General features: G+C 33.5%; 1 protein-coding gene across 4 annotated transcripts in view; it reads right to left on the reverse strand.

Moving 5' to 3' along the window:
• RGS7 (regulator of G protein signaling 7) overlaps positions 1 to 14855 on the reverse strand; it is a 243269-nt gene that overhangs the window by 112927 nt on the left and 115487 nt on the right. For all 4 annotated transcript variants that reach the window (XR_004060577.1, XM_030944612.1, XM_030944611.1 and 1 more), the window contains one exon: positions 1812 to 1908. Coding sequence is in view for 3 of the 4 variants with exons in the window: in XM_030944612.1 (XP_030800472.1) it covers positions 1812 to 1908 (97 nt within the window). In the remaining variant the exon portion in view is untranslated. The remainder of the gene's footprint in view (positions 1 to 1811; positions 1909 to 14855) is intronic.

The raw sequence follows: 14855 nt of genomic DNA on the forward strand, positions 1-14855 counted from the left end.
TTCCTAAGTGCTTGAAGGAATATGATTTCACTGTGGTAGAGTTACTGTTTTGCTTCTCCCCATAAAAAACAATACTAAACAGTTGCAAAGCTCCAGTATTTATGGGGCATAATCCAGGACAGATGGTGTGTACAAGACATCTTTTATGCACAGACACACATGCACACACAACACATACACACATATATATTAAATATATGAGCATGTAAGTATATATATTTTAACTGAAGAGCATCTACTTTGATGCTTTTGAGGGTATTAACAGTACTATAAGTTTTTGGTAAATATATTTGCATTATTGTTGCTGTGACCCTTAGACACTATTCCCATGTTTCCTAGCCATCAACAGCTTTGAGTTAAGCTGATATTTGTTTGCTACATATACAAACTCCCAGCACATTAAATGAAATTAGTGACTTAGGACATAGAGTTGCAGCTTTCAGATTCCATTCAGGATAGAGAACTGACAGGAAAGTAGATTAGTTGAACTGAAATGACAGTTATGCTGTTCTGGTGGGAGTTTCAGTCATGTATATCAAAAATTACCAGCTATCCCTGGTATTTGAGACAGAAAATCAGAAAAGAGAAAAAAAAATTATCTGTCCTATGATTTTTATTTCCCTCTGAAGCTAATAAAGTTAACGCATCAATAGAAAAGTTGGTACATCAGTAACTGTTATGTATAACTCTATATATATTCTAACTCAACCTTTAAAAGTATGATGCCTATTCCAGTTTAAAAAAAAAAATGATATTTTGGTCAGTCTACTTTGAAATCTAGTATACACAAGTTAAGGCAGAGATTAACAATTAATATGAATTCTTCAATAAGTTGCCATGCTGCACTAACTCATGGCAAATAAAGGTCCATTCTCCAGAGGCTATTTTTGTGCAAGTTTCTAAAATCTAAAATTTATTTTCTAAAATCAGGAAGCAATTTCGTTCACTCTTAGGACCCTATCCTTCTTTATGACAGGATTATTGACTAGAAAAAAAAATCCACAGGTTGAAAATTAAATCATAGAATTCTTCTTGGTGTTCTGGACTGTAGAAACTTGTATAATACTTTCTGTATATGGATACACTCCTACAGATTTTGGAAAAATTAGATTAAACAAATGACATCTATTTCAAAGGAACTCAATACTCACTGGAGTATATACCCACATATATAAATGCATAAATTGTCATAAAATCATGTAAATGGCAGAATAATTATACACTAATTAATTAATAAATAGACTGATTTTTGTGCTGTCAGACTGCACCAACCTGAACCAGCTATAGAGTTTACAACTGTCATGCAAATCCCCACAAAGATCTCAGCACTTAGTTTCACAAGCACAGGCACTGAGATGCAGAAGCAGATTGTGAACATTGTAATAAATGTCACAGCTCCTGATCAACACCAGTTGCAGAGTGTGGTGATGATTTTTCTTTCGTTCTGCTGCTATGAAATTTCTTATCTTCATGTGCTGGCCAATACACTAAACTTACACTTGCTATGGAAGCTGGCTAAAAACCAGACATGACCTACCATAAAAATTTTGCCAGTTTGAGATAATCAACTTTTTGTAGCAAATTAAGTACTCCCTTCACCTAATTTTCAGGACAAAAACATCTCTGTGTAAATCCACTCCAATCTGAGTGAAATATCAAAGACTTCTATAATTAAACTATTCAAAGGATAAATAATGTCTCCTCCAGATCAGATGACTGAATTCTTGACAGTACTTATTTAAAAGTGTTTTCCACTAGAGCATCCCCTTACATAAACTTTAAAATAGAATGAAATTCACTTTGACTCTTACCAGAAAAGACACTGGGAATCTTGGAAAGAAAACTTTTCACTGTCCGAATAGGAATCCCATTTTTCTCATCTTGCATGCGGGCTATGACATCTTCCATCTGAAAAGAGAAATAAAAAACAAATTTAAAAATAGAAAGAAAAAATAAATCCATAATTATTTCCTAAAGTAAATCTCTAAAAAATGCTAGATCAATCTCACAGAATGACACGTCTTCTCTTTCTATTTCTTTCTTTAATTTATATTCTATAATTTTATTGAACAGGCAAAAACTGCAAGTAATCTATTCAGGACAAACAGTAGAAAATACATGTATTCAAGGAATCTTGAGAAATAAACAGCAATGCAGAACAACTTAGTTAAAGTTAGATTTAATTAAAGTACCTAAAAAACCTGTCAAAAACCATTATTGGATATTAAACTTCATGTTTTGATTGTTTTAATGGTATCGTACCACATATAAAAGAAAATTGACACATACAGGCTTTTAGGGGACTGATAGAGTTCTCAAATAGAATTTTCAAGACAAAGAGGAGCTTTAAGTTCAAAGCTAAAATTCCTTCTTTTGTTTTGAGAAGGGGGAAAAAATACAACATGTTGTAATTCCTGGAGACAGCAGAACCAAAAACCTAGGATTTCGTTATAGGTAATAATGGACTAAGTAAAAAAATATTTTAAATCAATTTCCTGATTTTTTATGTATTTATTTTTACATTGGCTCAGTTTTCCAGATCACTTTTTAGGCTAATTTGGACCATATATTTTATAAATTGTGCCCAACTCAAAGGTTTACTTTCCTATGAACTATGATCAGAAAACTCTTTCACTGGAAAATGGAGAATATTTAAGTAGAGTCACTGGCTTACAAGGCTGGTTTTTCCCATTTTATAATTGAAGTTTACAGATTTTATAATTTCCACATTTCTTTCTTTCTTTGAATATCTAACTTCTCAAAATGTTCAATGAAATGATGATGAAATCAATTACAACTATTCTTTCTTTTTTCTTAAATAACCAAAATACTCCATATGAACAACTCTGAGTGACATGCTCTTTTATACTTTTTTATTATTCAAAGTTTAAAAAATTTTTGTATGTCACTTCTATACCCCTAATAGATTCCCAAAAACTTCATTAAAATTTGTGGCTGGGCTGCACTGTGGAAACAGAATAACAGAAAAAATTCTGTCATGCCCCTTTTTCCTCAAAAGTCCTAATTTGCTAATGTCCCACATCAGCAAATAGCAAACCAGCATTGGGCACAACTGTGCTTTAATTGGACCAATAAGGGAGTTATGTAGATACAGGAAAGGGAACAGCATTTGGGGTCACCAGGGGTGTACATGGGAAAAAGACAAATATCCATACCAAAAAAAAGAAAAAAAGAAAACAAAATCATTTCACTGACTGCTCATGAAAAAGCTACTTATACATAGAGTGTCTGGAGGTTCCCATGTTTTTATAGATCACATATTAACAACCTAAGGGATACAAATCCAGTGTCATTGTCCAAACCAAAAGGTAAACACAAAGAGTAGATATTGTTAGCAAGGTGTGAAAACTGAGTCTATTGTTCAGAATTAAGCAAAGCGCAAAATGTAACAGAAGAACCAATATTTATCTGCCATGGTATTTAATTATTTAAATAGAAAGCTATTAATAGAAAATTCTCAAACATATCTACACTTGTCAGCCACTGTCTGTGAAATGGCATCTGTCCCTACATTTTTTATCCACATAGTAACTGAAGGTTTGTATCAACTCCTTCCAAATTCTGTTGGTAAACTGTCTTATTTTGCCCTTAAGTGAATAGGAATTCACTGAAATTCAAGTAAATATTTTTGCTGACCAATCATATTTGGTGATAAATTCCACACATGCAGAGTAAGCTTGTGATAACGTTGCTAGAACCACAGAGTGAATAATGTACATTACACTTGGATAAAGTGCAGAAAATAATTTGTACGCAAGGCAACATGCTAAAGGTAAATTTGCAATATAATAAGGATTGCTACAAACCCAGGCCACACTTCTCAAACATAGCATTACAGTGGAGAGATGCTGTTACTGCTTGCTCAAGAACACATGAGTGAACATGTCAAAAGCCCAGTGCTGTCAGCAGTCAGTCTCTTGAGAATACATGGAAGAAACTGTTAGCTTTTACATATGCTTTCCTAAACTTTCTTCATGGGCAGGATTGAATCTAAATAGCATAAAATCTAACTCAGAGAGGGACTGAAGCTCTGGGAGAGTCCTCTGGTTTGGATTAGCAAAGTGCACTCTAGGGTGTCTGCACTGCAAAATTACACCTTCCCCTTTATATCAAGCTCATATTAATGTTCTGTGCTGGGCATGAATTCTGTCTGCGTTAAAGGCAGCTCACCCTGCAGCCAACATTATTGGGAACTGCCTGGATAACTCAGTGAGCAAAGATTACCTCCTAAGTGAGCAGGAATGTTCTGAATACACAACACAACAGCAGTCCACTAATTAGAAACAGTTGACCTCTTGCATGGAAATCTAAGAAGTTACTTGTGGTTTGTGGTTATCTTAAATCTCAAACATAAGAGCTCTAGAAAATGAAGGGAAATTTAAAAGAAAAAAGTTTAAATTAAAGATTCAAACCTATCCAATCTAATATATGCAGGAGCACAGTTTAACTTTCAAAATATGCAGTTGCTGTTTCTGTTACAGCTGCTTTAAATTCAGCAAATATATAACCTCTTGACTGAAAACCATCAAATTTAATTATATTTGGGAAGCAGCAGTCAAGGCACTCCTCTGTCATTCATCAACAATGACCTAAGACAATGAAAAGGGAAGAATATTTTAATTAGGATGATAAAAGAAAATCTTAATCTAATTTTGCTCAAGAAGCCTAATCTGGGAAACATATGCTTCTGCCTGATATAACAATTTTCCTTCCTGATGTATCATTGTTTGTTTCTGAGTCACCTGACCCGATGTTCAAAAATTAAATAGAAGCTTCTTCATTTCACCTCAGAATTAGATGTTTTTCTATTCACATGCTCTTACCTGGCTAAATCTGTCTGGCCCTCATCTTGTAGTGAGATCCTTTTTAATGCTAAACATTCTCAAGTAACTCAAACCCACAAATAATTTGCCTCGATCACTCTGCAAATGAAGGTCAATATGCTCGAGAACAGAAGGCTGTATAAGCATATATTTTAGTTTTTCAGTCATCATTATACATCATTAACTGGGAAAGTATAGCTAGAAAGACATTCCAGTGAAGCACAGATCCTACAGAAAGCTTTCTAAATAAATGTCTTCTTTAAAATATGTGCCATATTTTTACCAGTGAAGTAATTCCAACCCTAACAAAAACTCACTAAACTTCTGATGCATAGACAACTCAGAACAAACTTACAATATTAATATTTAAAACTTCACTTCTCTCCTTGTGAAGATAATTTGCAGCCTTCATCTTGACACGTAAAGACTCTGTGAAATCTATTTCAAAGCCTGACTCTATGACAACAGTGACAATGCATCTTCTCTAAAGCAAAATGAAGGCAGATAACAATATCGTGTAATAGAAGGGCTACAGGATACAGGAGCTATTGAACAATGACTACTGAGTTTGCCCTGAACACACTGGGAGCCTAGGCATGCCGAACTTACTCCAGGAGCAGAACCAGTGGAAGTCTTGACAACACACCAGGGGCAGTATCTTTTAGCTACTTACAGCTAGGTGAAAGGAATACAGCTCCTAAGAGCGGAATTTTTGTGGTTCCTCAGTGCCACTGTGCCATGTGGTTTGTGGGGGGAAACCCTGATCTTTAAACATCCAAATCTAAATAATAATTTCATTGCTGCTCATCTGCACATTTTGCAAAAATTATCAACTTGAACCATAATTCAGCATCGCTGCATCTCAAGAACTGGTTTGGGTTTTCTTTTTTTCATTAATTCAAATAAAACAAAAGTGAAAAAACAAAACACTTGTTAGTGCAGGAAAAGAGCTTTTTTTCTTCCACTAAAATTGGGTCTAAATCTACTCCAAATAGAGATGATCACTAGACAAAAGAATACTAGAAAAAGTAATTTATCTGGAAATAAGCTAGTTCAAGAGATACACGATAAAAACTTGAAGACTTGGCCTACTTACACATACACAAATGTGTTAATTTGATTTCTGTCTCTTAAAAATAAATAAATTCTGTGCCAGGGAATTAAGACTATACTCAGGAATACCAAAATGAAATAAGCATCATTTTGTACTCAGTTATCATACATTAGAGCTGGGATTGCTCTTACATTGAGTGTACTGGGGTCCACCCACACTACAGCTTTCTTCATTTTGCTAAAATCTTTTTTCTCCTTTTACACAAATGCAGGGGTGGAATAGCCCAGTGGAACTGGCTACAAACCTGATCCAAACTTGTTAAAAAGTACAAAAAAGTATATGAGGCAAAGTCACCACAGTAAAATAAACAATTTTAGTTTTAGAATGCTGACAACTTTTATTCTAAATCAAATGGCGAAGATGCTAAACCAAAGATGGCTTAGCATCTTCATGTCAAAGATTTTGGCATTTTCCATTTAATGCAGAATTTGATTATTTCAACTCTTTATTTCTACTTGGTATGAAAACCAAGTTTAAAACATTCAGAAGTTCAGAAAAGTACGTTTAGCTTTTTGACTAAAATACAGTGCTGAAAGATGGCTTGAAACATGCAAGACTAACCAAATCGCTAATGACAGTCATGCACGAACTCTCTGAGCTTGCTGATATAAAAGCAGTCAGTCACGAGTTTTCTAAGACAGCAATGTTGCATCTCTGGCCTACCAACACAGGAAACAGCCCTAGGTACTCTCTGATGAACATTAAATTATAGAATAACTTAATTAAAAGAATACAAGAATGACTGGTCTCATTTTCTTCAGAGCCTCTATTCGCTGAAATAATTATTTGACATCATAAAATCAAGTGACAAACCAACACAAAAGTTTCCAATCATATTAAATAGATGCATTGGAGATCGTTTGAAGAGCCTAATTTTCTACATCTGTCTCATGTTCCTTTCCTTCTGTATATGAAGACACTGGTGCGAGCAAATAGCTCATACTCAGTCCCTAAACAGAATTATCTGTGGAGAGGAGATGATGTTCTGGCTTCACAAGTAGCACAAAGATCTGTGTTGAATCATTATCTCAGGGCATCATTTGTAGTTGTCAATGTGAATTTCTAATTAAGATTCAAAGATTTAAATTTCTAATTAAGATTTATTTTCCCTAATTATCCATACTGTTTCAGATTCAACATACAGGTAATGTTACAGACGGATTGTAAAACAAGAGTGTTACTACATATATAAGGCTGTGCTTACATTAATGAGTGCAGGGCAAACTTTTTCCATTTATTAAGAATAACTAAGGCTATTTTGAATGTATTTGGAAATTGACATCAGTTTTGTGCAATTATTTTTGAGGCCTAGCTTAATGAACCGTCCCACTGGGCTTCTCCTTACTATCAACCCTGTATGTTCATCACTGAACTTGCATCAATAAGATGCACACTTCACTGATTTAAAACTGTGGGTTTGAATGATAATTTTAAGCATGATCTTGCCTTACTCATGTAACTAAAATGCTGACTCATCAAAACCAGCATTTAATTTAAAAGGTTCTTGTAGTTTAATACAAACCATACAAGGAGTTTTTGGGCTTTTCAAATAGCTATTATAATACTTTTCGAAAGAAGGACAACTTGAAAGCATACTTTGAGCTCCTGTCATTAACCCGTAATCATGTGGCCTGTTTAGAAACTAAAGCTGTCAGTGATCCCCAGGTAAAGATTGAATAAAGGGTAATCCCTGTCTCCAGAAACTGTACAAGATTGAATGGAAAATCTTGATGATACCACACAGTATATTCTGTAGGTAGTAATTTATGCCAATCAGTAACTATCTGTTCTCCTAAGGACTGCTAGTCTTGAGCTCATGGTTTGATGCACCACTCTTTCTCAGCTTCATACACTGGGTAAACTGAAGATCTCCCAGTAAACTTCTATTTCCTCCATCATTCTACAGTTATTTCTCACTGTTATTTCTTTGGATAAGTTGATCTGAAAACACTTAATACTGCATTCCACTCTCCCACCAAAAAAAAAAATAACTTCATTCTAATTCAGAAAAATAGTGCAAGTTTGCTTGTATCACTAATTTTTTTGAGAACTCAATGTCAGAACACTGCCAACAAACCAATAACACTGCAAGGGCTATATTACTCTCACTCTTTTCAATTAAATTTTTATCTCACCTAAGAATCCTGCATCTGGATATATAAGACCTATACCCAGTTTACTGAATGTATATCAATGCTATGTAGCTGGACTGCGAAGAGCAGACTGAAGTAATTGCTAAAAACAACTCAACTGGCATTACAGAAAGATCTTGTAACTTCGGAGGAATATATCACACTGATTCAGCTTTGAAATCAAGAAAAGGTACTAGAAAATGCTATAATAAGTCTATGAAAAATCAGGCAGCTGGCAATTCCAGCTCCCTAGCCCTCATGAAAATGCAATTTCAAAGAACAAAAAGATCTCTTAAGCAAGAAAAAAGTCTATTTTTTTAAATTAACCACTTGAAAAATAGTTCAGATATTATTTTAAATTTTTTCATAGTACTAATACTTCATAATTTATTTTTACTCTGGCCTTTCCTAGCCAAGAAGTATTTTCTATATTTAGTCAATGTCAGAATCAGATACAGAAAATATAAAGGCTATGAACTGATGGAAAAACTACTACTTTAACTAAATGGCTCTCATGTTTAAATTCCAGATAGATAAAAAAAGCATTTGATTTTATTTACCTGGTTTTTTGGAACTTAGAAACTATTAACGAGTATTAATTAAAGGGACACATTTCTCAAACCTTGAATGCTATTGTTGCACAACAAAACCAGGGAGAGCTTACCCAAAGGAGTTAAAAAACACATCCAGATGGTGAAATTTCAAAACCACCTAAGTCAATGATAATTTTGGAAATTCCATTTCTGCTTTCAGTAAAATAATTATTTCCACCACATGTATGAAATTTTGGTTGGAATGACAGAGGAAAGAGAAGCATCACTATGGACACTTCAGAAGAAAACATGGCTTGATGAAGAAGGTCTTTGTGAAGTACTGTTTTTATTAATAGAGAGATGTCCGAAAAAATACTTCATTCAGAACAAAATACATATTTTTAAAGCAGCTAAACCTATAAATAATTTTATTAATCTGTCAGGCCAAGATCTGAGCTTCTAGACTGCGTTACCAGAGATAGAAATAACATTTCTTATGCAAAATACAAATTTTTAAAAACACAATCTTTCAAAGCCAAGCTGTTTCCTGGGTTGCACTGATCATTTGTAATGTGATGGTCCTGACACTTCACAAAGTGAAGTCCCCTGTACATTTCAGAAACAGAGAAGAAGATCTCTGTTTCTGAAATGTACAAGGGAAACCTGTACATTTCAGAAATGGAAACCTGATCTCTGAGATCCCAAATGGACCTTCCAACATGATGTTACAAAAGTGGTCAAAATGATTTTTTTTTTCCAAAAAAGAAGAGGAGTAAAATTTCAAAATTCAACAGAAAAAAAAAGTCAAAGCACAGATTCTGGACAGTACACAGGCTGGGATTTAAAAGAAGAAAACAGATGCAGACATTTTTGTAGGAGATGGAAAATAATGAAATAAGTTAGCTTATATGTAACTCAGATACAAAAGTGAATTCTAGCCAATAGCACATTTTGCCTTCACAAAAAACAGTCACAGAAATATTAGCTATAACAGAATTATGATATATTCATCCACCTAACAAAAAAAGCAATGTTCCTCTGGAGGATACTTACATTTACTCCAAAATATTTTCATTTAATTCTGAAGTCTGAAAAACAGATTCGTTTTTTTCTAAATTGGTACATCTTTCTTATGTCATCTGTTACTAATGGTTTTAAATCTTAATTTGTCTTGTTGGAACACCTTTTACTCACTTGTCAGATGATCCCAAACATTACAAAGCCACATCACAGCAGCAGTTCATTTTAGAAGCAGCTACTGTTGACCAAGGATGAAACTTTTCTTAAAAAGTACAATATCGTTATCTTTCCAATACCAGTAAGCAAAAACTTAATTACAAGAAATGTTTCAAATTACACTGACAGAAATGACATTTTAGGGTAAATGATAAGTATTTTGATGATTTCTGCATTGCTCTCTGCTCTGTGATGGGGGAAGACTGAAGGAGGCAAGCAGATCTGTTAATATTTCAGCACCTAGAGAACTGAAATACTGTATAAAAACTTAATTTCTAGTCTCTTGGTCCTTGAAATTGCTCTGAGTCATTAAACTCCATTAAATACAGAAGTAAAACTGGTACCATCAAAATAAATTTTTACAAGTGACTATTAAATCATGTTGTTGTAAAAAAAAAGGTTCTTAATTGTATTACAGTATGGAAAGCTTTCAATATAAATTCTATTTGGCATTTTAAAAAATGGGCTACTGATGTAATACAGTAATGCAGCATTATATGACAGATGGACTGGTTTCACAGTAGTCTGTTCACCCTCTGTTACACAATTTACTTGAAAACAAATATTTTATTCTTACCTAATCTGAATAGATAGGCAGTTGTGGATGTTCTGGCTATGTCAGTTTTTAAGCATGTTGAATTCACCCATTTTCACTTAAAGAATAGTATAAAAGAAACGAAAACAAATGAAATACTGAACTATTGATCTGTCAAGTGAACAGTACAGATAATAATGGATAATGTCCACAGAAAACACAATCATGGTGCATTCACAATTTTTTTTAAACAACCAAACGAATACTGAAATAAATGAACCAGAACATTTGCATCTTTTTTCCATAAAAATTTAGCTACCAGCACCCCAATAACACCACTACATTTTCCCTCCTTATTAAAAATCTTATCATTATCTCCCCTTCAAGCCAGCAGAAGCTCCAGGCCTGATCATCTTTTTGTTCCTCTTGAGAAGATCACACACGCTCTAGTACTAATTTTCATGCTAAAAAGCAAAATTATTTTATGTAGTTCTTGCTACTAGCAATTCTGGAGCTGTAGTGCAAACTATAGGCTTATGTTAGACAAGCAATGCATACAAGTATTAGCCTGCCCTTCCGTCACAAAAATAATGAATTTCTACATATCAAGCAAATTTTTTCATCTCCTATTGACTACACAAATTAGTCAAGCTTTTCATCCATCAGAACATTAGAATTTAAGAAAAATAGGTCATAGGTCTTCTTATTCACAAAGGAGTATTAAAAAATAAGTTCTGCATGCATTTAAAAACAAAAACATTGGGGTGAATTTATGTGGAAATAAACAGGTTTTTCTGAATTGGTTTTTACATTTTTTAAATTTATTTTATTTGATTGTGGAAATACACACAAGCAAAATGTATTTGCTATGAAATAAAATTATAAATTGTAACTTAAATAAGGAATGACATTTTGCAAAGAATTCCAAAACTGCCAATATTTTATTTATAATTTCTCAGCATCTCCAGAGTTATTCCTGTATAGGATTCTAACTGTATCAGCCAGACTCTAAGACAAATTTAAAATCTTATTTTCCTAAAGCAGAGGAAATGTTTCTATGGCATTCACAAAATCCTGACATTCTTCTAAATATTACTGAAGTAATAGAAAAATAACTTGATTAACAGAATGTAGCCCATTTTTTCCTTTAGGAGTTATTTGGAAGAAGAGAGTTAGTAAGAATTTGCACATGGGTTTTTGATTCTACACAATGAATGGGCAAAACAGAAATGAAAGTTCCTTATTTATAAATGAAAGCTAAGTTAGCCACACTGTTTGATCAAGGTATGCTTTCACAGGAGTTTTCGAGTTTTCTTAAAAGAAATCACTGCTAAAGAGCAGTACTGCCAGTCCACACCTGTTTCCATTGTACACAGTCACATTACAAACAAGCCAAGACCTCTTGGCTTCATCGCTTGTAATTAAATCTGCCTGATTTCTTTCTCTGCCACTGAAAAAGGACATAGTTTGTTCTCAATCCCACTCTAAATTGCTGTATTTTCACAGGGATCCTCTGCCATGTAATGATTTGGGAGCAATCTCCGTAAAGGCTTATTTATCAAAGCACTAAAACCGTTCGTAAACATTAAGGCTGAAGTTTTCTAAGAAAACAGAAGCAACTAAAGACCTAACTCATTAAAAACCAGTGAACTGACATATCAAAAGACAGTGGGTGACACAGTGTGTATGTTCCAGTGCTTTTTGAAATAGGATCCCATTCCAATATGGCAGTTCCCAATTTGTATTTTGACTGGTTGCAGCATAATTAGGAAAAGCAGAACATTTTATGATACTTCCTTTCAGTTGTATGCAGCTATTGCATCAGCTCTAACACTCCACTGGACTTGGACTGAAGGAATTAAGGAAATTTAAAATGACTATGTGCTTTTGTCTTATTTAATTTTTCTGTTTTAAAAACACGAATTTTTCTTATGAATTCATGTTATATTTTCCAGAAAAATCAATCATACTTTGGAACAAAGAAAGCAGAAAAGGCTATCTTAGCATCAAAACACTAGAGCTTTTGAATTCTCATTATTTAGACACTTAAAAGCAAATCAGGTCTGGATGTTCTGTACTTGTCCAATTTAGTCATAGTTTGACATTTACAGTATCTACATTTTATTTTCCTTTGCAGTCATTTTCCTTTTGATTAGAAACATTCTATGTCTTTATTGTCAAACCACATTTGTGCCACAAAAGAAAGTAGAGCAGCAGTCATTAACAGATTTGAAATATGTGAGCTCTGAGAATTGTGAATAATGGCTATAAAACCATTTCTTTATTCTCTCCAATACATGATTGGGAAAGGAGATTTTCTTTTGTTATAAAAAAGTTTTGGTGTTCACATCCTACTATATGTATGCAATGAGTTTAGAACAATATTAAAATCAGACACACTCTAACTTAAGAAACAAAAAATGAAAATGTATTTGAGTGAATTAAAATTTTAAAAAAACCATAAAACCAGAAGAAAACAGAATTAATGCCCACAAATTCATTTGTGAAATTATTTTTTACTCTAGGGAAAAAATAGGCAAAACACTGCAGGAAAGAATCATGGAACACTATTTTTTGGTCAAATTTTATTTTGCCAGAAGGACAAACTCATTCTAGTTACTTGGTGCAGTGAGCAGTATACATGACATAATGCTCACTGGAAGTTTGAATGCCATAGCCACCTTTCTGCCAGCCTTTCTGGAGGGGTGGACAAGACATTCTCAACTCAGCCTCAAATCTCTCAACTGATATGTAGTTGGTTAATTTGAATACTTGGAAAAGTCAGAATCTCTGTAACAGATCCAGTTGGATCAAACCGTTAGCATGAATGGGAACAGTTTTCATAAAAAGTTACTTTTAGAACAGAAAAGTTTGATTGCAATAAAGCCATTTCTCACTTGAAAAATTACAAGTCTTTTGAAAGAGACTTTTTCCATCATGAGTTTATCTGTTTTACCAGTTTAAAGGATGGAAAGTAACCGGATTTAACAACTGAAGCTCTACTTCAGTTAATCCTGTATCTGTGTAAGGAAACATTTAGAATGACCTGTCTCATACTGCAAATAGATATGAAAAATTGCTAGAAGAAATGAGACTTTTACTAAAAAAAACCCCATATTTTCCTATACAGAGTGATTACAGTGAAAGTGATCTCCACAGTAATAAATTAAAATATAATAAACAGAGGTAGTCTGCAAGCATCTACATCTTCCAAGCAGATACCAGAGATTCCTACTTTTGGCTGAAAAGAGGTAATACATTAGACAACTAGTCGTTACCTGGAAAAATTAAGGGGCTGCAGATGTTGTGTACAAATACAGAAAACCCTAATTCTGTTCTTTTAAATGGCTTCAAATAAGGTCAGAGAAAGGTAAAATATCCACACACAGATAAGATTCCTCTGGCATTTGGAAAAAAACAAAACAAGTCACATTTAGCACAGAAATTGCTTAATGAGGACTTGAGAATCCTTGGTTTTCTTCTCCACTTTGCTACCAACTGACCTTTGGCAAGTCACTGTAACCTCCAGTGGCTGAGAAATGTGAAAGACTACTAAGGAAACAAACATTAAATAATAAACTTTCTAAAGTTTTTGCTGTGCTGGAGCATTGTAATGCTAGATAAAATTGAAGCATACAGATTTTAAAACAGAATGGAGTTTCTTTCTGTTCCCGAAAGCTGCAGAGTCCTGACACTTTTCATACCCTATGTCTTCCCAGAGACATGAATCAAAGTCTACTGTAGTCAGTGAAAGCATTTCTTTTGGTATTTTGGGAATAAATATTAACATCAGCAGGTATTGAGCTTCTAAACATTAAGTACTTCACGACTGTTACAGCATATGTCCTCCTTTTCTATCAAAAGCTAAACTATTTAGAAGGTTCCAGAAATTAAATCAAAGATGTTGCATTCCATATACAAAACCACAAAACTGTATTTCTGTATGGTCCCCCCTTATAACTAACTTAACGTCTTAGATGCTGATGCTTTGAATGCATTTAATATGTTAAACTTAACTGAGAAGTTCATTATTCTGAAGGAGAATGTTTAGACACATATTTGTTTACTGTATGCCTCTTTGTTCCATCATTACCTTATCACATCCTGTTGCAGTACATGGTGCTGCAAGAGAAACATAAGGAATAACTTGTACACTGAAATAGTTTTAAAAGGCTTTTATGTGTTAGACAAAGCAGAAAGAGAGGAGGGAATCACAAGGAGGGCAAAGGAAAGATCCACATTCATTATCTTCTCATCTCCTCTACAACTGTGAAGATTTGCATTTTAGTTAATGGTCATCATACACACCCTTACAATTTTTTTCTTTTTATTTTGATTTTTATTTTTCTAAATTTATAATTTATTTTTATAATTTATTTGTAATTTATTTTATAAATTCTAGGATTTTTTTTTCCTACATAATCCTACTTAAAGATAATTAGATAGGATCTTTGAAGTCTA

The sequence above is a fragment of the Camarhynchus parvulus genome, chromosome 3 (genome assembly GCF_901933205.1).
Source record: "Camarhynchus parvulus chromosome 3, STF_HiC, whole genome shotgun sequence".
Classification (NCBI taxonomy): Eukaryota; Metazoa; Chordata; class Aves; order Passeriformes; family Thraupidae; genus Camarhynchus; species Camarhynchus parvulus.